This window comes from Prionailurus bengalensis, chromosome B4 (assembly GCF_016509475.1).
Source record: "Prionailurus bengalensis isolate Pbe53 chromosome B4, Fcat_Pben_1.1_paternal_pri, whole genome shotgun sequence".
Taxonomy (NCBI): Eukaryota; Metazoa; Chordata; class Mammalia; order Carnivora; family Felidae; genus Prionailurus; species Prionailurus bengalensis.
Window position 1 is genome coordinate 29,518,399 of NC_057358.1, and position 25,039 is coordinate 29,543,437.

At 37.4% G+C, this 25,039-nt stretch overlaps 1 protein-coding gene across 6 annotated transcripts in view; it reads left to right on the plus strand.

The window, feature by feature from the left end:
- LOC122474026 (coiled-coil domain-containing protein 7-like) overlaps positions 1-25,039 on the plus strand; it is a 148,765-nt gene that overhangs the window by 114,864 nt on the left and 8,862 nt on the right. For 5 of the 6 annotated variants that reach the window (XM_043564974.1, XM_043564972.1, XM_043564970.1 and 2 more), the window contains one exon: positions 6,435-6,500. The exons of the other annotated variant lie outside the window; for it this stretch is intronic. In XM_043564974.1, coding sequence (XP_043420909.1) covers positions 6,435-6,500 — 66 coding nt within the window. The remainder of the gene's footprint in view (positions 1-6,434; positions 6,501-25,039) is intronic. 6 annotated transcript variants of the gene reach the window in all.

The following is a 25,039-nucleotide window of genomic DNA, read 5'->3' on the forward strand; positions in this document are numbered from 1 at the left end:
CTACCGATTAGTTCCTTTATTTTTGTTATTAACTTTTGCATATTTCGGTGCTTCCATGTTTTTTTTTAATGAAATTTATTGACAAATTGGTTTCCATACAACACCCAGGGCTCATCCCAAAAGGTGCCCTCCTCAATACCCATCACCCACCCTCTCCTCCCTCCCACCCCCCCATCAACCCTCAGTTTGTTCTCAGTTTTTTAACAGTCTCTTATGCTTTGGCTCTCTCCCACTCTAACCTCTTTTTTTTTTTTTCCTTCCCCTCCCCCATGGGTTTCTGTTAAGTTTCTCAGGATCCACATAAGAGTGAAACCATATGGTATCTGTCTTTCTCTGTATGGCTTATTTCACTTAGCATCACACTCTCCAGTTCCATCCACGTTGCTACAAAAGGCCATATTTCATTTTTTCTCATTACCACATAGTACTCCATTGTGTATATAAACCACAATTTCTTTATCCATTCATCAGTTGATGGACATTTAGGCTCTTTCCATAATTTGGCTATTGTTGAGAGTGCTGCTATGAACATTGGGGTACAAGTGGCCCTATGCATCAGTACTCCTGTATCCCTTGGATAAATTCCTAGCAGTGCTATTGCTGGGTCATAGGGTAGGTCTATTTTTAATTTTCTGAGGAACCTCCACACTGCTTTCCAGAGCGGCTGCACCAATTTGCATTCCCACCAACAGTGCAAGAGGGTTCCCGTTTCTCCACATCCTCTCCAGCATCTATAGTCTCCTGATTTGTTCATTTTGGCCACTCTGACTGGAGTGAGGTGATATCTGAGTGTGGTTTTGATTTGTAGTTCCCTGATGAGCGACGTTGAGCATCTTTTCATGTGCCTGTTGGCCATCCGGATGTCTTCTTTAGAGAAGTGTCTATTCATGTTTTCTGCCCATTTCTTCACTGGGTTATTTGTTTTTTTGGGTGTGGAGTTTGGTGAGCTCTTTATAGATTTTGGATACTAGCCCTTTGTCCGATATGTCATTTGCGAATATCTTTTCCCATTCCGTTGGTTGCCTTTTAGTTTTGTTGGTTGTTTCCTTTGCTGTGCAGAAGCTTTTTATCTTCATAAGGTCCCAGTAATTCACTTTTGCTTTTAATTCCCTTGCCTTTGGGGATGTGTCGAGTAAGAGATTGCTACGGCTGAGGTCAGAGAGGTCTTTTCCTGCTTTCTCCTCTAAGGTTTTGATGGTTTCCTGTCTCACATTTAGGTCTTTTATCCATTTTGAGTTTATTTTTGTGAATGGTGTGAGAAAGTGGTCTAGTTTCAACCTTCTGCATGTTGCTGTCCAGTTCTCCCAGCACCATTTGTTAAAGAGGCTGTCTTTTTTCCATTGGATGTTCTTTCCTGCTTTGTCAAAGATGAGTTGGCCATACGTTTGTGGGTCTAGTTCTGGGGTTTCTATTCTATTCCATTGGTCTATGTGTCTGTTTTTGTGCCATGTGCTTCCATGTTAAGTGCATAAATATTTACAACACTGTAAATATTGTTGTATATACAAATATATACAAAATTGTTGTATCTTCTGTTGGATTGTCCACTTTTATTATTTATATACAAAATTGTTGTATCTTCTGTTGGATTGTCCACTTTTATTATTTATATGTTATTATTCTTTATCTCTTGTTAAACTCTTTTTTAAAAGTCTATGTTATCTGACATAAATATTGCTACTTAAGCTTTCTTTTGACATCCATTTGCATGATGTTTCTCCATTCCTTCACTTTCAATCTACAGGTGTTTTTAGGTCAGAAATTAGTGTCTTGTAGGAAGCATATGAATGAATCTTGGTTTTTTAGTTCTCTCTGTCTCTGTGTCATTTGATTCAAGCATTTAGTCCATTTATGCTCAACCATTTTGTTACATGTTTTGTGGTTGTTTCTACAGGTTTTCTCTGATTCTTTTATCCCTTGCTGTTTTTAATCATTTGCTGTCTTTCTTTAGTGATGTACTTGGATTCCATTCTTTTTATTCCTTGCATATTTATTACTCATTTTTGGTTTGTGATTACCATTATGTTTGTGTGTAACATCTTCTGCATGTAACAGTCTGTATTATGTTGATGGTCACTCAAATTGGAACCCATTCTTTACTCTTCCACCCCCATTTAAGGTGTGTAATGTCATATTTTAAATTATTTTGTGAATCCCTTGAAAAAATATATCCCTTGAACAGGTATATACTTATTTTTACTTCTTTTGTGTTTTTCACTATTCATATTCTTACTTACGGTCTTTCCTTTACACTCTAAGAGTCCCCTTTAATATTTCTTAGAGCTGTTCTAGTGGGCATGAACTCCTTTAGTTTTTATTTGTCTGAGAAACTCACTAACTCTCCTTCTATTCTGAATCATAGCCTTACTGAATAGGGTATTATTGGCTGTGGATTTCTCCCTTTTAGCACTTTTAATATATCACACTACTCCTTTCTGTCCTGTGAAGTTTCTGCTGAAAAACCTGCTGATAGCCTTCCAGGGTTTCCCTTGCATGTAACTGTCTTCTTTTTTCTTGCTGCTTTAAATTTTTTTTTCTTTGTCACAACAGTTTGATTAGCATGTGTCTTGGTGTGGACCTCCTTGGGTTGATTTTGTTGAGGCATCTCTGTCCCTTCTGGATCTAGATATCTGTTTCCTTCCCCAGATTAGGGAAGTTTTCAGCTATTATTTCTTCAAACAAATTTTCTGACCCCTTTGGTCTTTCTTTCTTCTGGGATCCCTATACTGCAAATATTATGCTTGATGAAGTCATTGAGTTTCCTAAATCTATTCTCATTTTGTTTATTTTTTTCTCTCACTTGCTTAAGTTGATTACTTTGCATTACTCTGTCTTCTAGGCCATTAATTTGTTCCTCTGCTTCCTCTAGCCTGCTATTTATTCCATCATGTCTATTTTTAATTTTAATTAGTGTGTTCTTGGGTCTCTGCTTGGTTCTTTTTTTATCTCTTTGTTAAGGGTCTTACTGATGTCTTCCACTCTTCTTCTCAAGTCCAGTGGGTATCCTTATAATCATTATTTTTAATTCTCTATCAGGCATAATAGTTACATCTTTTTTACTTAGGTCTCTTGCTGTAATTTTGACCTGTTCTTTCATTTGGGACATATTCTTCTGTCTCCTCATTTTGCCTACCTCTGTGTGTCTGTTTCTGTGTTTTAGGAAACTCAGCTACAACTCTTCCTCTTGAAAGTAGTGGGTGGGACACTGTTTTAACAAGACTGTCACCTTCCACAAGGGGTTTGCAGCCCCTTCTGAGACTGTGCCAGCCAAGGCTGCTCAGGAGCTACCATTTTAAAGAGGTGCATTCATCCTCTGTGTGAGGTTGGGAGATGCAATTGACAAGGTTTGCACCAGTTTTCTGGGGAGGGGACCTGTAGTTTTAGGACTGAGGTAGACTCAGCTGGAGAGGGCAAAGCATGGTATAGGGAGGTTAGGTAGTGAATGCCTGTGCCTGGCTGCTTCCTGCAGTTGGCTGTGTGATTATACTGTGGGAGAGGGAGGGAAATATCACCTGACAGCTCCTTTTTTTCCTAGAGAAGTCCATCAGTGAACTCTGAGATTACTAACTCTCCCTCCTACATGCCCCAGGTATTTTTGCAACTGCTGCTTCTAAGCTGTATATCTTCCCAGATGTTTCACTGTCTCTTTAAGACTGGGGACTCAGCTTCCTAATGCATGCCCTCCAGACTCTGCCAGAGTGGAACTACTGATTTTTGAAAGTTCTAGGGTTTAAGTCCTGATGGTTGTAAGAACTCATGAAATCCAGCCCCCCTGATTTTCATATTTTAAAAAAAATTATTTATTGATTTTGAGAGAGATAGCACCAGCTGGAGAGGGGCAGAGAGAGAGGGTATCAGAGGATCTGAAGTGGGCTCTGTGCTGACAGCAGAGAACCGTATGCAGGGCTTGAACTCATGCACTGTGAGATCATGACCTGAGCTGAAGTCTGACACTCAAACCACTGAGCCATCTGGGTGTCCCAGGCTCCTCTGATTTTCAAGGCCAAATGCTACGGGAATTCAACTTCCCCATTCAGGCTCTCTGTGTTGACAGTCTGTTTCTCACCACTCTATGCACCCACAGATCCTTCCCTCCCATGGGTGGTCTGCTGTCCATTTAGGTCCTTACAGCATCTCTGCCCTTTCTACCCTCTTTGTTGTACTAGCCTTTTGTCTACATTTAGTTGTGGATTTTTGCTTCTAGTCTTTGGGTCTTTGGGTTATTTGCATTGGCGTGTTATCTAGTTGTATATGTGGGATGAGGTGAGTTTAGGGTCCTCCTACTCTGTCATCTTCCCAGGAAGCCCAACAGAGTCTTTCCTCTTGACATTTTAAGTTAAAAACATGTTTAAAAAAATAATTGCATCCATCAGAGCTCTCTGAGTTCTAATTTTTTTTTGTAGTTATTTCCTTCTGTCCCTTTAGAGTTGCCTTAATGGAGATGCCTCCTTGGATTGTTCAGCTTGGTCTCCCTCTCTGAAGTTGCTTAATCCCATTAGATGGCTTATTATATTTCTATGCCTGTTTATGAATATGGGTTTTTTCAACACATAAATCATATGTGGAGAGCTCTTGAGCAGTAGCTAGAAGAGTTGTTTTTGTCTTCATTATTACCTCTTTCTATTTTTATAGATACTGTGTCCTCTCAGATTTCAATGAGAATAAAAATGTAGATTTAAAACATTTTTTAGTTTCTAAAAATAATTTTTTCAGAAGAGAAACATTTGTTCTCTATTTTAAAGATGGTTTTCTGTTTTCATTTGGAGATCATATTTTTCTGATGAGAGACAGTCATTCAAATAATCATTTCTCTGTGTGTAATTTGGCATTGTCTTTGTCTACTTTTAAGATTTTTCTCATTTTACTTGGTTTTCAGCATTTCACTCTGATGAAAATTTGGGAAAATTTCAGGTATTATTTCATTACTTTTTCTATCACTTTCTCTCTTTTCCTTATGGGAATAAAATTACATGTTAGATTTTTGATAGTATCCCTTATGTTCCTCAGTCCTTCTTCATTTTAAAAATCTTTGTTCTCTTTGTCTTTAGATAGGTATTTTCTACTGATGTATCTTCAAATGGCCTGACTTTTCCCACTGTCTTCTCCTATTTGCTCCTACCTAGGCTCATCAATTACATTTTTTAAAAATTCAGGTGCTGTATTTTTCTCTACTATAATTTACATTGGGTATTTTTATAGTTTGTATTAATCTACCAAGATTTTTATTATTTCATTCATTATGAACATATTTTCTCTTACTTTGGGTTTTGCAATAATAGTTGATTTAAAATTCTTCTACACTAACTTTAAAGTAGAATCTGTCTTGGGATCACGCTCTGTAGATTATTTTTATCTTTTGAGTAAGTCTCATTTTGCTGTTTCTTCAAATGTCAAGTAATTATAAATTATTGAATATTGGGAATATCATCTTTAAGCTCTGGATTCTACTATATTCTTCTAGTACGGTTAGTCCTACTTTTGTTTTGTTTTAATATATAAATAATGTTTTTGGATGCAAAATGAAAATTATGTGTTTAGGAGGAGCTCAAATTGCATTCAGTTCTTTTAACTTTTGATAGGCTGCTTAGAGTCTTCCCTATGCATATGTGGTTTGGGCTTGAGTGAGATTTGGGCAGGGTTTATACAGAGTTTGGGGCTCCTTATCTCAATCAAGCTCTCTTCTTTGTATGACTTGCCCTACGTTTTGCAGTGATTTCCTTCCTCTGGTTTATAAGGTCTAAAAACTTGTTTTCTATCAGCTATTAGGTGCCCTGTCTGGCTCATGTAGCGCTTGACTTCAGATTACAAGCCAGGAAATAAGAATTTTACCTAGGACTCTTTTCTTCTTCCAAGTATTACCTTCTCTCAAGAATCTACTTATTTTTGGTTTCTATTCAGTGTTGATATTTGTTTTTGTTTTGAGTTTGTAGTTTTTATGTGTGGCAGGGTCTGTTCACTAGCAACTTTCTCTGCTGTACCAGAAGCAGAACAGGGCATCTTAGATATGGTTCCTCAAACTGTCTCCCATCTCATGGAGAATTCTTGATACATTTCATGTGTAACAGAGTCCATTAATTCACACAAACTCAGAACTGTGTTTATTTTTTGTTAAGAGTAGAGTTGCTTTTTTTCATAAAATCTGAAATGTTTATATTTAAATATATCAGGTCTAGAGAAGCAGAGATATGAAATATTTAGCTTATTGTAGTTATAATTTACCAGATTCAAGGTCATTTTTCCTATACAAAATCAATAGGAAGCTACAGCTGCAGAAATTATCCACCATTATGCCACAGAAATATGTGAATAAATGTGTATGCTCAAATCATCATCTTGGCTATCTGTGGATTATAGACAGATGATAATTGTAACAATTAATTTATAGAAACAGAGATACTAAAATGAATATATTTTTCCTTTATATTATATCACAGAAAGTAGCATTTGCTCTGGAAGTTGAGAACAAAGTCCTTCAGGAACAATTGAAACAGGCTTTACAGGTAAATGATATAGTTTCTTTTAAAATTGTTAACAAATGAAGGAAATATCTGTAAACCACTTCTAAATGAATGATTTTGACCTTGACCTTGAAAATGAATAGGTTTATGTGTTGTACTTTTTTGCCAGATTTAAAGTATATTCATTTTATGTACTAGGATATATTAATAAAATTTAATACTCATTCTTATTAAAAATGGTAAACTAGATAGAAAGAAAAGTAAACTTGCTTAATCAAATAAGTCTATTTCAAGCTGAGACACTGTTATATGTGAAATCCTGCAGGCATTCCAACTAAACTCAATTAAACTAGGATGCTGGTTTTTTACCACTCTTTGAAATTTGTGTTAAATGATCAAAGAAAGGAAAAAGCTACAAACATTTTCATAAGTGGATAGACAAAAGTATAATTATTTGTATATTAATTTTCCTTTGGAAAAATGCAAGATAATACACAAATTTATTAATGATATAATTCAAAAAGCTGGCTGAGGACAAAATAGATATAAAAAAACAATAGAAGAAGGCTGGGAAAATGGTGGAATAGGAAGACTGTAAGCATACTTCACTCTAGATTCAGCTAGATAACACTTATGTCAGCATAAATAATCCAGAAAACAATGTGAAGCCTGGCAGAACAAACTCCATGAGTAAAGGTAGAACAGAGGCCACATCGAAGAGGGTAAGAGTGAGGACATGTCCCCAGAAGGAAGGGATACAGTGGATGAAGAGAAGGAAGAGAAACAGATTGTCACACTGGGGAGCCCACATGGGAAAGATGAATTTCTATAACATTTGGTTTTGAAAACAAGAGGCTCCAAATTTCATGAGTTCTTACAAGTAGCAGGACTTATGGCCTAGAAATTTGAAAATTAGCGGGCTGGCTCTGGGAGAACCCAGAGGGCATTAGGAAGCTGAGTCCTGCCCTTAAAGAGACAGCACAACAAATAACCTGTAGAAAGAAGCACAGTTTGAAAAATGCCTGGAGTAAATGGGAAGGAGAGTTATTTACCCTCCAGCATAAACACAGAGCCACCTGCTGGAACCAGTATGGTGCCAACATTCACTATCTAACTTGCTTACACCAAGCCTCAACCCCTCACCCTTCACCAGACTCAACCTTCGTCATCACATTTACCTCGGTCCTGGTGCTGTGTGTCCCTTTCCCCAGAAGACCCATGCAACCGTCACCAACACCTTGTCTCTTGGTCTGCTCATTTTGTGGGGCATTGGTCCTGGCAGTGGTGGCAGGTCTGTGGAAGCCCAAGGTGTAACCTTGTTAAAATTGTGCACCCCACCCATACAGCACTGGTCCTGGCAATGCTGGCAGGTCTTATTTCACAAGCAGACTGCTGTGCATCTTGTAAAATGTGCTCCTCCATGGCCAGGGACCAAACACTGCCAACAGCAGGCAAAGAGAACCTCTGCAGATAACTGGAGTGAAGGAAAAAGTGGCTAGGACACAACAGGAGGATATATACAACACACATAGTAGATACCCCCTGAGCACCAGTTTCTTGGGACAGGGGACGCTACATTGGGGCACTACAGGACCTCTTCTTCATAAGGCCACTTTTCAGAGCAGGAGATGTAGCTGACTTTCCTAAAATACAGAAGCAGACACACAGAGTTAGGTGAAATGAGGAGACAGAGAAATATATCCCAAATGAAAGAATAGGACAAAAATCATAGCAGGAGACCTAAGTGATACAGATGTAAGTGTTATGCCTGATAGAGAACTTAAAGTAATGATTATAATGATACTCATTCGACTTGAGAAAACAGTAGAAGACATGAGTGAGACTCTTAAGAAAGAGATAAAAAAGAACCAAGCAGAGACCCAAGAACATACTAATTGAAATTAAAAATACACATGGCGGGGTGCCTGAGTGGCTCACTCAGTTAAGTGGCTGACTTTGGCCCAGGTCATGATCTCACGGTTTGTGGATTTGAGCCTCATGTTGGGCTCTGTGCTGATAGCTCAGAGCCTGGAGTCTGCTTTGGATTCTGTGTCTCCCCTTCTCTCTGTCCTTCCCTTGCTCCCTCCCTCCTTCTTTCTCTCTCTCTCTCAAAAATAAATAAACATTACAAAAAAAGAAAAAAAGAAAAAAAAACTCATGATGGACAAAATAGCAGACTAGAGGAAGCAGAGGAACAAATTAATGACCTGGAAGAGTCATGGAGTAATGGAAAGCAATCAAGCTGAGCAAGTTAAGAGAAAAAGAAATTATGCAAAATGAGAATAGAGTTAAGGAATTCATTGACTTCATCAAGCATAATATTTTCAGTATGGGATCCAAGAAGAAGGAGAGACAAAAGGGGGCAGAAAATTTACTTGAAAAAATAATAGCTGAAAACTTCCCTAATCTGAGGAAGGAAATAGATATCTAGATTCTCCTGGATCTGGATTGAACACATGGTAATCAAAATGGCAAAAAGTAGTGATACAGAAAATTTGTTTTAAAGCAGCAAGAGAGGAGACAGGGAGATCGTGGCAGAATAGGAGGACCCTAGACTCACTTTGTCTCAAAAATGTAGCCAGATAACTATGGAATCATCTTAAATGCCCCAGAAATTGATCTGAAGACTGACAGAACAAACTCCACAACTAAAGATAGAAGCTACATCAAAGATAATAGAAAGTGCAAAGATGTGGTTTAGGGGAGAAACAGATCCTGACTGTAGTAGAAGGGAAGTAGCTGTGGTCATGAAGAAGGGTGAGGGAGAGAAGGATATGCAAGGAAATGCACAGAATAATGTCTCCCCAAGGCCCAGTGGCTTGGAAAACAAGAGGGGCTGAATTTAATGAATTCTTAAATGAACAGAGCTTAAAGCCTGGAGTTTTAAAAGTTAGCAGGCTTAGCTGGGATAGAGCCCAGAGGGCACTGTACTGTTCCTGGAGAGAAGGCAGACAAACAAATCGGAGACATACAGTGTGGAATCAGTGATCTAAAGAGCACCTGGGGTACACAGTGGGGAGATTATTGCTCTTTTTAGAGCAATAATGAGAGGAAGCATTCATAGAGACACCTCTCTGTGGGACAAAGGAGCTGGCCATCATTTCTCTGACCTACCCCTTAGCATAAACACAGAGCTACCTGTGGGAAGTAGTGCAGTGTGGACACTAGAAATCTAAATTTGCTTACCTTAAGCCCCATTCCCCTGTATTCCAGTGCAACTGCCCTTCCCAGTCACGCTTACCTCAGTCCCATTACAGTTGGCCCCTCTCCCAGAAGACCAGCACAAATTCCTGCCCACATCACGTCTCTCAACCAAAGAGATTTCTCAGTTCCAGTGAGGTGGAGACAGTTCTCATTTCACAAGGAAACCAGAGCACAATTAATTAAAACTCACCACATTCAGGTCAAGGATCAAACACTGCCTGTAGCAAGCAAGGAGAGCCTCTGTAGATGACTTGCCTGAAGGATAGAGCAGCCAGAGCAGAACAGCAGAGTGCGTGCAGCACACACCAGAGACCCTCTCTGAAGCACAAGGCCCTGGACACTACATGACCTCTTCTTCATAAGGCCAATACTTTCAGGAGCTGGAGACATAAGTGGCTTTTCTAGCACACAGAAGAAGGTAGAGACTTAGACCAAATGCAAAGATGGAGGAATTTATCCCAAACAAAAGATAAGTTCATGGTTAGAGATCTAAGTGAAACAGATATAAGTAAGATGCCTGATGGAGAATTTAAAGCAACAATGATAAGGATACTTACTGGGCTTGAGAAAGAATGGAAGACATCAATCAGTGAGATCCTTACCACAGAAATAAGACAGTTGAAGTATCAATCAGAGGTGAAAAGTACAATAAATGAGATTAGAAAGATACTTGATGCAATGAACAGCAGGCTGAAAGAAGCAGAAGAATGAATTAATGACCTAGAAGACAAAATAATAGAAAGCTATGAAGCTGAACAAAAGAGTGAAAGAATTATATAAAGTGATAATAGACTTAGGGAACTTACTGACTCCATCAAAGGTAATAATATTCATATTATAGGAGTCCCAGAAGAAGAGAGAGGAAGGGGGGCATTGCTAAATCTTCCCTAATCTAGTGAAGGAAACAGACATCCAGATCCAGGAGGCATAGGGAACTCCCATCAGAATCAACAAAATCAGGCTTACCCCAAGACATATTGTAATTAAATTTGCAAAATATAGTGATAAAGAAAAATATCTTAAAAGCAGTGAGAAAAAAGAAATCATTAACGAACAAAGGAAAACCAACTAGGCTAATAGATTTTTCAACAGAAACTTGTCAGACCAGAAGGGAGTGGCATGATATATTCAAAGTGATGAAGGGTAAAATATGCAGCCAAGAATACTCTATCTAGCAAGGCTATAATTCAGAATAGAAGGAGAAATAGAGTTTTCCAGACAAGTAAAAATGAAAGGAGTGTGTGACCACTAAACCAGCTCTGCAAGAAGTATTAAAGGGGAGTTGTTGAGTGGAGAGGAGGGACCACAAGTGATAGTATAAAGACAGAAAACATAAAAAGAGTAAAAATGAATATTTCTATAAGAAATCAGTCAAGTAATTCACAGAAAAATAATCTAAAATATAACACATATACCTGAAATGTGGGGAGGAAAGGAGAAAAGAATGGGTTCAAAATTAAACAACCATCAACTTAATATAGACTGCTATTTGCAGGAGAGGTTATATACAAACCTAAAGGTTACCACATACCAAAAAACACTAATAAACATGCAAAGAATAAAGAAAAGAAATCCAAATATATCACTTAAGAAAATCAGGAAACCATGAAAGAAAGACAAGAAAGAATCAGAGAAAAGTCTTCAGAAACAACTACAAAATAAGTAATAAAATTGCATAAATACATAGCCATCAATAATTACTTTGAATGTAAATGGACTAATTTGAATGTAAATGGATTTAAGCACTCCAATCAAAGATATAGGGTGTTAGAATGGGTATAAAAACAAGATGCATCTATATGCTGCCTACCAGAGACCCATTTAGACCTAAAGACACCTGCAATTTGAAAATAAGTGGATGGAGAAATATTTATCATGCAAATGTATGTTAAAAAAAAAAAAGCCAGAGGAGCAATACTTATATCAGACAAAATAGACCTTAAAACAAAGACTGTATTAAGAGACAAAGAAAGACACTATATAATAATAAAGAGGGAAATCCAACAAGAAGATACAACAATTTTAAGTATTTATGCACCTGACATGGGAGTACCTAAATACATAAAATAATTAATAACAAACATAAAGGAACTAGTTGATAGTAATACAATAATAGTAGGGAACTTTAACACCCTACTTACATCAATGAATAGATAATATAAACAGAAAGTCAACAAGGAAACAAGTTTTATATGAAAAACCCACACTTTATATCCTAAATAGGGAAAAACTGAGAGCTTTTGCTCTATGGTCAGGACAAGACAAGGATGTCCACTCTCACCACTTTTGTTCAACATAGTAGTGGAAGTCCTAGCCACAGCAATCAGAGGACAAAAAGAAATAAAAGGCATCCAAAATTTCAAGGAAAAAGTAAAACTTTCACTGTTTGCAGATGACACGATATTGAAAACCTGAAAGATTCCACCAAAAAAAAAAAAACCATGCTAGAACTGATAAATGAATTAAATAAAGTCACAGTATACAAAATTGATGCACAAAAATCTGTTGCATTTCTATATACCAATAATGAAGCAGCAGAAAAAACTATTAAGAAAATAATCTCATTTAGAATTGTGCCAAAAATAATAAAATACCTAGGAATAAACCTAACCGAAGAAGGGAAACACTTGTACAGTGAAAAGTATAAAACACTGATGAAAGAAATTGATGATGACACAAAGACATGGAAAGATATTCTGTGGTCATATATTGGAAGAACAAATATTTTTAAAATTTCTGTACTACCCAAAGAAATCTACAGATTTAATGCAATCTCTATCAAAATACCGATAGCATTTTCACAGGTACAGCAAACATATTTGTAGGGAACCATAATAGACCCTGAATAGCCAAAGAAATCTTGAAGAGAAAAACAAAACTGGAGGTATCACAGTTCCCGACTTCAAGTTATATTTTAGAGTTGTAGTAATCAAACCAGTATGGTATTGGCACAAAAATAGACACCTAGATCAATGGCACAGAATACAAAACCCAGAAGTAAACCCACAATTATATTGTCAATTAAACTTTGAAAAAGGAGGAAAGAATATGCAATGGGGAAAAGTTTCTTCAACAAATAGTGCTGAGAAAACTGGGCAGCTACGTGCAAAAAAATGAAACTGAACCATTTTCTCATAGCATACACAAAAGTAAATTCAAAATGGATTAAAGATTTAAATGTGAGACCTGACATCATAAAAATCCTAGAAGAGAGTGCAAAGGCAATAATTTCTCTGACATCTGCCATGGCAACATGTTTCTAGGTAGGTCTCCTGTGGCAAGGGAAACAAAAGCAAAAATAGTCTATCGGGACTACATTAGAATAAAAAGCTTTTACACATTGAAGAAACAGCCAACAAAACTAAGAGGCTGCCTATGAATGGGAGAAGATATTTGCAAATGACATATCTGATAAAGGGTTAGTATCAAAGATATCTAAAGAACTGACACAACTCAGCACTCAACACATTATCCAATTAAAAAATGGGCAGAATATATGAACAGACATTTCTCAAAAGAAGACTTCTAGATTGCTAACAGATGCATGAAAACATACTCAACATCACTCATCATCAGGGAAGTGCAAATCAAAACCACAGTGAGACATTACCTCATCCCTGTCAGATTGGTTAAAATCAAATCCTCAAGACACATCAAGTGTCAGTGAAGATGTGTAGAAAAAGGAACCCTGGGATACTGTAGCTGGGAATACAAACTGGTGCAGCCACGGTGGAAGACAGTATGGTGGTTCCTCAAAATATTAAAAATAGAACTACTTTATGATCTAGTACACTGGATATTTTACCCAAAGAATACAAAACACTAAATTAAAAGAAACACAATTCAAAGGGATATATGCACCTCTATGTTTACTGCAGCATTATTTACAATAGCCAAACTATGAAAGCACCTCAAATGTCTATTGATAGATTAATGGATAAAGATGTTAAATATAACACACATACGTGTATATATATAATGCAATATTACTCAACCATAAAAAAGAATGAAATCTTGTCATTTGCAACAGCATGGATAGAGCTAGAGTATGATGCTAAGTAAAATAAGAGAAAGACAGTTACCATATGATTTCACTTATACGTGGAATTTAAGAGACAAAACAAAGAAAAAAAAAGAGGGAGACAAACCAAAAAACAGGCTCTTAAGTATAGAGAACAAACGGATGGTTACCAGAAGGAGGTAGGTAGAAGGATGGGTGAAATAGTTGGAGGGGATCAAGAGTACACTAATCTGGATGAGCACTGAGTTATATGTGGAACTGCTGAATCACCATTTTATATGCCTGAAACTATTATAATACTGTACATTAACTACACTGGAATTAAAATCTAAAGAAAGCAAAAGAAAAAAATAGATTTTTATTTTTATCCAAAATAACCATTTAGAAACTATAATGGAGATAATTCTATTTATAATATTACAGTAGCATATTTAACAAAAAATACAGAGTTTTATATGAAGAAAAATATACTTTACTGAGAGATATAGATGAACAGTGAAGAAATAGAAATTTATATTTGGTTTCGAAGGTTCAATATTATAAATATTTCAATGTTCCATTTTTTCCAAAGTGATATATATATTTAAAGCAATTTATTTCTAGGTATAAGTGGAATTATTTTTGAGCTTAACAGAATTATTATAGGATATATTGAGAAATGAAACTGGTGATTATGCAAAAGAATAATAAGAATTTAGTTATTCAAAAATCAATATGTAATGTAACACTATAATAACTAAGTCAATGTGGTACTGGATTTGGTACTGAATGAAAAATCCAGAAACAGATTCAAATGAATGTAATAATTTATTATTTTATAGTTTTAGTTATTTAAAGTTTTTCTAAGTTAGAGAGAGAGGCAGAGGGGCAGAGGGAGAGAGAGAGAAAGAGAGAGAGAGAGACAGAATCCCAAGCAGGCTACATGCTTAGTAGGGAGTCAGTTCAATGCAGGGCTGGATCCCATGACTCCAGGATCATGACCCGAGTTTAAGTCAAGTCACAGACTCAACTGACTGAGCCACCAGGTGCCCTTGAAAATTTTTTTTTATAGCTCTGACTTGAGACTCAGAGGGGAAGATGGTGGTGTAGGAAGACGCTGGTCTCACCTCGTCCTGCTCATTGCTTAGATTCCACCCACATCTGCCTAAATAACCCAGAAAACTGCCAGAAGACTAGCAGAACGGACTCTCCAGAGCCAAGCATAGACAAGAGGGACATGGAAGAGGGAAGGAAGGGTGGAGAGGCGGTGTGTGCTACACAGACTGGTGGGAGAGAGCCGGGGTGGTGGAGGGGCAGCCCACCTGGAAAGGCAGAGCCCCCAAAGTCTGGCTTGCAAAGGCAGAGGGCCTGACTCTGTGAGTTCTGACAGCCAGCAGGACTTAACATCTGGAATATTAAAAGTCAACAGCTCTGCTCTCAGAGAGCGGGGATGGCAAGAGGACACCAGGTAGGTATCCCAGAAGACAGAGCTCAGCTTGGCGGGGAAGCAAAGGTGCTGGAAAGTGCCATTTCCCTCTCCCATTCCCCAGCTGAATTTCCAAAGGGAACCAGTTCCCATCACCAAACTTGCTGGCACCATGCAATGCCCAACACTGTGCTTCTGGGGATCCATTCCTCCAACATTCTGCCTCCCTCCCGGTGCTGCAGGGCCCCTCCCACAGGGGACCACAGACCACAAAGCGAGCTAAGCCTGCCCTTCCCGCCCCTGTGCACCTTATAGATCCACCTTGGTTAATACACCAGATCCCATCAAAGCAGCACCACAAGCCTGGCAGTGTACAAGTAGCCCAGACAGGGGCTACACCACTCCACAGTGAGTCCTGTTCCTGGGAGAAAGGAAGATAAGGTACACACCAGTCTGACTGGCCCCAGCAGTGGGCTAGGGGCAGACATCGGGTCTGACTGCAGCCCTGCCCACCAACACGAGTTATTCCGGACAGCACAGGGGAAGTGCCCTGCAGTTTGGAGCCACCCCAGGGACTACACAAAATGATGAAATGGAAGAACTCTCCTCAAAAGAAACTCCAAGAAGTAGTGACAGCTAACGAATTGATCAAAAACAATTTAAGCAATATAATGGAACAAGAATTTAGAACAATATTCATAAAATTCATCGCTGGGTTTGAAAAAAGCATAGAGGTCAGCAGAGAATCTATTGTTACAGAGATCAAGGGACTAAGAAATAGTCATGAGGAGCTAAAAAATGCTATAAATGAGGTGCAAAATAAAATGGAGGTGGCCATAGCATGGATTGAAGAGGCAGAGGAGAGAATAGGTGAATTAGAAGATAAAATTATGGAAAAAGAGGAAGCTGAGAAAGAAAGAAATCCAAGAGTATGAGGGGAGAATTAGAGAACTAAGTGATGCAATCAAACAGGAAAATATCCGTGTCATAGGAATTGCACATGAAAAAGAGAGAGAGAAAGGGGCTGAAGGTGTACTTGAATAAATCATAGCTGAGAACTTCCTTGATCTGGGAAAGGAAAAAGGCATTGAAATCCAAGAGTCACAGAGAACTCTCTTCAGACATAACTTGAATCGATCTTCTGCATGACATATCATAGTGAAAATGGCAAAATACAAGAATAAAGAGAAAATTCTGAAACAAGCTAGGGATAAACAGGCTCTAACTTACAAAGGTAGACACATAAGAGTAGTGGCAGACTGATCTACTGAAACTTGACAGGTCAGAAAGGAATGGCAGATTATCTTCAATGTGATGAACAGAAAAAATATGCAGCTGAGAATCCTTTATCCAGCAAGTCTGTCATTCAGAATAGAAGGAGAGATAAAGGTCTTCAAACAAACAAAAACTGAAGGAATTCATCACCACTAAACCAGCCCTATGAGAGATCCTAAGGCGGACTCTGAGTGGAATGTTGCAAGAACCACAAAGTACCAGAGACATCAGTACAAGCATGAAACCTACAGATTACACAAAAACCCTAAACCCATATCGTTCAATAATACCACTGAATGTAAATGGACTAAATGCTCCAATCAAAAGACATAGGGTATCAGAATGGATAAAAAACAAGACTCATCAATTTGCTATCTACAAGAGACTCATTTCAGACCTGAGGACACCTTCAGATTGAAAGTGAGGGGATGGAGAACTATCTATCATGCTACTGGAAGTCAAAAGAAAGCTGGAGTAGCCATACTTATATCAGACAAACTAGACTTTAAATTAAAGGTTGTAACTAGAGATGAAAAAGGTATTATATAATAATTACAGGGACTATCCATTAGGAAGAGCTAACAATTATCAATGTCTATGCACCAAATATGGGAGCACCCAAATATATAAAACAATCACAAACATACGCAACCTTATTGATAAGAATGTGGTATTGCAGGGGACTTTAATACCACACTTACAACAATGGATAGATCATCTGGACACAGGATCAATAAAGAAACATGGGTCCTGAATGATACACTGGATCAGATGGACTTGACAGAATATATTTAGACTCTGCATCCCAAAGCAACAGAATATACTTTCTTCTCGAGTGCACATGGAACATTCTCCAAGATAGATCATATACTGAGTCACAAAACAGCCCTTCATAAGTTTACAAGAATTGAAATTATACCATGCTTACTTTCAGACCACAATGCTATGAAGCTTGAAATCAACCACAGGAAAAACTCTGGAAAACCTCCAAAAGCATGGAGGTTAGAGAACACCCTACTAAAGAATGAATGGGACAACCAGGCAATTAGAGAAGAAATTAAAAAATATATGGAAACAAATGAAAATGAAAATACAACAATCCAAATGCTTTGGGATGCAGCAAAGGCAGTCCTGAGAGGAAAATACATTGCAATCCAGGCCTATCTCAAGAAACAAGAAAAATCCCAAATACAAAATCTAACAGAACACCTAAAGGAACTAGAAGCATAACAGCAAAGACACCCCAAACCCAGAAGAAGAAGAGAAATAATAAAGATCAGGGCAGAAATAAATAATATAGAATCTAAAAAAACAGTAGAGCAGATCAATGAAACCAAGAGTTGGTTTTTTGAAAAAATAAACAAAGTTGAAGTCTAGCCAGACTTCTCAAAAAGAAAATGGACCCAAATAGATAAAATCACAAATTAACATGGAATTATTACAACCAATCCATCAGAAATACAAGCAATTATCAGGGAATACTATGAAAAATTATATGCCAACAAACTGGACAACCTGGAAGAAATGGAGAAATTCCTATGCACCCATACACTTCCAAAACTCAAACAGGAAGAAATAGAAAACTTGAACAGACCCATAACCAGCGAAGAAATTGAATCAGTCATCAAAAATCTCCCGCAAAAATAGGAGTCCAGGACCAGATGGCTTCCCAGGGGAGTTGTACCACACATTTAAAGCAGAGATAATACCTATCCTTCTCAAGCTATTCCAAGAAATAGAAAGGGAAGGAAAACTTCCAGACTCATTCTATGAAGCCAGTATTACTTTGATTCCTAAACCAGACAAAGACCTGGCAAAAAAAGAGAACTACAGGCCAATATCTCTGATGAATATGGACGCAAAAATTCTCAACAAGATACTAGCAAATCGTATTCAACAGCATATAAAAAGAATTATTCACCATGATCAAGTAGGATTTATTCCTGAGCTGCAGGGCTGGTTCAACATTTGCAAATCAATCAAAGTGATACATCACATAGAAAAGAAAAGAAAACAAAAGAAAAGAAAAGAAAAGAAGAAAAGAAAAGAGAAAAGAAAAAAAAGAAAAAAAAAAAACCCATATGATCCTGTCAATCGATGCAGAAAAAGCATTTGACAAAATTCAGGATTCTTTGTTAATAAAAAACCCTTGAGAAAGTCGGGATAGAAGGAACATAGTTAAACATCATAAAAGCTATTTATGAAAATCCCACAGCTAATATCATCCTCAATGGGGAAAAACTGAGAGCTTTCCCCCTGAGATCAGGAACACTACAGGGATATCCACTCTCACCACTGTTGTTTAATATAGTGTTGGAAGTCCTAGCATCAGCAATCAGACAACTAAAGGAAATCAAAGGCATCAAAATTGCCAAATATGAAGTTAAGCTTTCACTTTTTGCAGATGACATGATATTATACATAGAAAACCTGACAGTCTTGTAGAACTGATACATGAATTCAGCAAAGTTGCAGGATACAAAATCAATGTACAGAAATCAGTTGCATTCTTATACACTAACAATGAAGCAACAGAAAGACAAATAAACCAATCCCATTCATAATTGCACCAAGAATCATAAAATACCTAGGAATACACCTAACCAAAGATGTAAAAGCTCTGCATGCTGAAAACTATAGAAAACTTATGAAGGAAATTGAAGAAGATACAAAGAAATGGAAAAACATTCCGTGCTCATGGATTGGAAGAATAAATATTGTTAAAATATCAATACTACCCAAAGCAATCTACACATTCAATGCAATCCCAATCAAAATTGCACCAGCATTCTTCTTGAAGCTAGAACAAGCAATCCTAAAATTTGTATGGAACCACAAAAGACCCCGAATAGCCAACGTAATATTGAAGAAGACCAAAGTGGGAAACATCACAATCCCAGACTTTAGCCTCTACTACAAAGCTGTAAGCATCTAGACAGCATGGTATAGGCACAAAAACAGACATATAGACCAATGGAATAGAATAGAGACTCCAGAATTGGACCCACACAATTATGGCCAATTAATCTTTGTCAAAGCAGGAAAGAATATCCAATGGAAAAAAGACAGTCTTTAACAAATGTTGCTGGGAGAACTGGACAGCAACATGCAGAAGAATGAAATTAGACAACTTTCTTACACCATTCACAAAAACAAACTCAAAATGGATAAAGGACCTGAGTGTGAGACAGGAAACCATCAATACCCTAGAGGAGAAAGCAGGAAAGAAAACCTCTCTGACCTCAGCTGCAGCAATTCCTTACTTGACACATCCCCAAAGGCAAGGGAATTAAAAGCAAAAATGAACTATTGGGACCTTATGAAGATAAAAAGCTTCTGCACAGCAAAGGAAACAACCAACAAAACTAATAGGCAACCAACAGAATGGGAAAAGATACTTGCAAATGACATATCAGACAAAGGGCTAGTATCCAAAATCTATAAAGAACTCACCAAACTCCACACCTGAAAAACAAATAATCCAGTGAAGAAATGGGCAGAAAACATGAATAGACACTTCTCTAAAGAAGACATCCGGATGGCCAACAGGCACATGAAAAGGTATTCAACGTCACTCCTCATCAGGGAAATACAAATCAAAACCACACTGAGATACCACCTCCCACCAGTCAGAGTGGCCAAAATGAACAAATCAGGAGACTATACATGCTGGAGAGGATGTGGAGAAACGGGAACCCTCTTGCACTGTTGGTGGGAATGCAAACTGGTGCAGCCGCTCTGGAAAACAGTGTGGAGGTTCCTCAGAAAATTAAAAATAGACCTACCCTATGACCCACCAATAGCACTGCTAGGAATTTACCCAAGGGATACAGGACTGCTGATGTATAGGGGCACATATACCCCAATGTTTTTAGCAGCACTTTCAACAATAGCCAAATTATGGAAAGAGCCTAAATGTCCATCAACTGATGAATGGATAAAGAAATTGTGGTTTATATACACAATGGAGTACTACATGGCAATGAGAAAGAATGAAATCTGGCCTTTGTAGCAATGTGGATGGAACTGGAGAGTGTTATGCTAAGTGAAATAAGTCATACAGAGAAAGACAGATACCATATGGTTTCACTCTTATGTGGATCCTGAGAAACTTAACAGAAGACCATGGGGGAGGGGAAGGAAAAAAATGTTAGGGAGAGAGCCAAAGCATAAGAGACTCTTAAAAACTGGGAAAAAACTGAGGGTTGATGGGGGGTGGAAGTGGGGGAGGGTTGGTGATGGGCATCGAGGAGGGCACCTGTTGGGATGAGCACTGGGTGTTTATGGAAACCAATTTGACAATAAATTTCATATTAAAATAAATAAAAAGAAAATTTTTCATAGATAAAATAGTCACAAAAAGTAAACCACTATGAAAAAATAATTTTCATGTATTCATGAGATACACCAAAATAAATTGTAGATCGATTTAAGAATCAAAATTAATAAATGATGTATGAAGATATTAGAAGAAATACTGGGTAGCAGTTATATGGTCTTGGCTAGAGCAAGGTTTTCTGAGCATTATGTTACTAACAAAGGAATATGTTAGTGTATTTGGCTACTATAAATTTAAAACTTTTATATGGTAAAAAATCATGACATATAAAGAGAAATGCAATTCTTTAGAAAATGTTTTATATGAATATCTTTTACAAATATATGAAAATAATGAGTAGCCCTTCCCCTACATAGACAAAGGACACAATTAGGCAGGTGGTAATTTAGAAACACAAAAGGGTAGTAAATGCATATGAATATATTCAACCTCACTAGTTATCAAATAAATGAAAATTAAAATAATAGTGGGTAGAATTTTTTTATCTACCATTTCGGTAAAAATCTTAGGAACAGAAATGTCTAGTATTTGTGGATGTATGTTGAAATGAGTAATCTTTTATGTTACTCTATTATTATGAATTAATACTTTTCTGTAAGAAAATACACAGCAAAAGTTTGAGGATGACATAGGCCTTTCATTGAATCATTGCACTTATAAAAATTTATCATAAAGAAGAAAAGAGTGTAAAGTGATTTTGTTTAAGTAAGTATACTATAAAAAATTTTGAGACCAAAAATTTACCACTGTGTCCACTCATAAAAAATATTGCTAAATAAAAATATACTATTAAATGTACTTTCATTAGCTATTCTAATTTAGATGTTTATTTATTGTCATTGAAACATATCTATAACATTGTTTAATAGAAAGCATATTGTATATGTATAGTAGAATCCAGTATAGATAAAAATTTTAAAAATACATATATGTATTAGTTATATTTAGAAACAATGAAAAAAGATATATCAAATGTTAACAGTGAGTTTTCTGTTTATGGTGAGATTATTTGTGAACTTTATTTTTGTTGATCTAAGTAACTAAAAAATTATTAAACGTGGCTTTTTTTTTCAATATATGAAATTTATTGTCCAATTGGTTTCCATACAACACCCAGTGCTCATCCCAAAAGGTGCCCTCCTCAATACCCATCACCCACCCTCCCCTCCCTCCCACCCCCCATCAACCCTCAGTTTGTTCTCAGTTTTTAACAGTCTCTTATGCTTTGGCTCTCTCCCACTCTAACCTCTTTTTTTTTTTCCTTCCCCTCCTCCATGAGTTTCTGTTAAGATTCTCAGGATCCACATAAGAGTGAAACCATATGGTATCTGTCTTTCTCTGTATGGCTTATTTCACTTAGCATCACACTCTCCAGTTCCATCCACATTGCTACAAAGGGCCATATTTTGTTCTTTCTCATTGCCATGTAGTACTCCATTGTGTATATAAACCACAATTTCTGTATCCATTCATCAGTTGATGGACATTTAGGCTCTTTCCATAATTTGGCTATTGTTGAGAGTGCTGCTCTAAACATTGGGGCACAAGTGCCCCTATGCATCAGTACTCCTGTATCCCTTGGGTAAATTCCTAGCAGTGCTATTTCTGGGTCATAGGGTAGGTCTATTTTTAATTTTCTGAGGAACCTCCACACTGTTTTCCAGAGTGGCTGCACCAGTTTGCATTCCCACCAACAGTGCAAGAGGGTTCCCGTTTCTCCACATCCTCGGCAGCATGTATAGTCTCCTGATTTGTTCATTTTGGCCACTCTGACTGGCGTGAGGTGATACCTGAGTGTGGTTTTGATTTGTATTTCCCTGATAAGGAGCGACGTTGAGCATCTTTTCATGTGCCTGTTGGCCATCCAGGATGTCTTCTTTAGAGAAGTGTCTATTCATGGGTTATTTGTTTTTCTGGTGTGGAGTTTGGTGAGCTCTTTATAGATTTTGGATACTAGCCCTTTGTCCGATATGTCATTTGCAACTATCTTTTCCCATTCCGTTGGTTGCCTTTTAGTTTTGTTGGTTGTTTCCTTTGCTGTGCAGAAGCTTTTTATCTTCATAAGGTCCCAGTAATTCACTTTTGCTTTTAATTCCCTTGCCTTTGGGGATGTGTCGAGTAAGAGATTGCTACGGCTGAGGTCAGAGAGGTCTTTTCCTGCTTTCTCCTCTAAGGTTTTGATGGTTTCCTGTCTCACATTCAGGTCCTTTATCCATTTTGAGTTTATTTTTGTGAATGGTGTGAGAAAGTGGTCTAGTTTCAACCTTCTGCATGTTGCTGTCCAGTTCTCCCAGCACCATTTGTTAAAGAGGCTGTCTTTTTTCCATTGGATGTTCTTTCCTGCTTTGTCAAAGATGAGTTGGCCATACGTTTGTGGGTCTAGTTCTGGGGTTTCTATTCTATTCCATTGGTCTATGTGTCTGTTTTGGTGCCAATACCATGCTGTCTTGATGATGACAGCTTTGTAGTAGAGGCTAAAGTCTGGGATTGTGATGCCTCCTGCTTTGGTCTTCTTCTTCAAAATTACTTTGGCTATTCGGGGCCTTTTGTGGTTCCATATGAATTTTAGGATTGCTTGTTCTAGTTTCGAGAAGAATGCTGGTGCAATTTTGATTGGGATTGCATTGAATGTGTAGATAGCTTTGGGTAGTATTGACATTTTGACAATATTTATTCTTCCAATCCATGAGCAGGGAATGTCTTTCCATTTCTTTGTATCTTCTTCAATTACCTTCATAAGCTTTCTATAGTTTTCAGCATACAGATCTTTTACATCTTTGGTTAGATTTATTCCTAGGTATTTTATGCTTCTTGGTGCAATTGTGAATGGGATCAGTTTCTTTATTTGTCTTTCTGTTGCTTCATTGTTAGTGTATAAGAATGCAACTGATTTCTGTACATTGATTTTGTATCCTGCAACTTTGCTGAATTCATGTATCAGTTCTAGCAGACTTTTGGTGGAGTCTATCGGATTTTCCATGTATAATATCATGTCATCTGCAAAAAGCGAAAGCTTGACTTCATCTTTGCCAATTTTGATGCCTTTGATTTCCTTTTGTTGTCTGATTGCTGATGCTAGAACTTCCAAACACTATGTTAAACAGCAGCGGTGAGAGTGGGCATCCCTGTCGTGTTCCTGATCTCAGGGAAAAAGCTCTCAGTTTTTCCCCATTGAGGATGATGTTAGCTGTGGGCTTTTCATAAATGGCTTTTATGATGTTTAAGTATGTTCCTTCTATCCCGACTTTCTCAAGGGTTTTTATTAAGAAAGGGTGCTGGATTTTGTCAAAGGCCTTTTCTGCATCGATTGACAGGATCATATGGTTCTTCTCTTTTCTTTTATTAATGTGATGTATCACGTTGATTGATTTGTGAATGTTGAACCAGCCCTGCATCCCAGGAATGAATCCCACTTGATCATGGTGAATAATTCTTTTTATATGCTGTTGAATTCGATTTGCTAGTATCTTATTGAGAATTTTTGCATCCATATTCATCAGGGATATTGGCCTGTAGTTCTCTTTTTTACTGGGTCTCTGTCTGGTTTAGGAATCAAAGTAATACTGGCTTCATAGAATGAGTCTGGAAGTTTTCCTTCCCTTTCTATTTCTTGGAATAGCTTGAGAAGGATAGGTATTATCTCTGCTTTAAACGTCTGGTAGAACTCCCCTGGGAAGCCATCTGGTCCTGGACTCTTATTTGTTGGGAGATTTTTGATAACTGATTCAATTTCTTCGCTGGTTATGGGTCTGTTCAAGCTTTCTCTTCCTCCTGATTGAGTTTTGGAAGCGTGTGGGTGTTTAGGAATTTGTCCATTTCTTCCAGGTTGTCCAATTTGTTGGCATATAATTTTTCATAGTATTCCCTGATAATTGTTTGTATCTCTGAGGGATTGGTTGTAATAATTCCATGTTCATTCATGATTTTATCTATTTGGGTCATCTCCCTTTTCTTTTTGAGAAGCCTGGCTAGAGGTTTGTCAATTTTGTTTATTTTTTCAAAAAACCAACTCTTGGTTTCGTTGATCTGCTCTACAGTTTTTTTAGTTTCTATATTGTTTATTTCTGCTCTGATCTTTATTATTTCTCTTCTTCTGCTGGGTTTGGGGTGTCTTTGCTGTTCTGCTTCTATTTCCTTTAGGTGTGCTGTTAGATTTTGTATTTGGGATTTTTCTTGTTTCTTGAGATAGGCCTGGATTGCAATGTATTTTCCTCTCAGGACTGCCTTTGCTGCGTCCCAAAGCGTTTGGATTGTTGTATTTTCATTTTTGTTTGTTTCCATATATTTTTAAATTTCTTCTCTAATTGCCTGGTTGACCCACTCATTCGTTAGTAGGG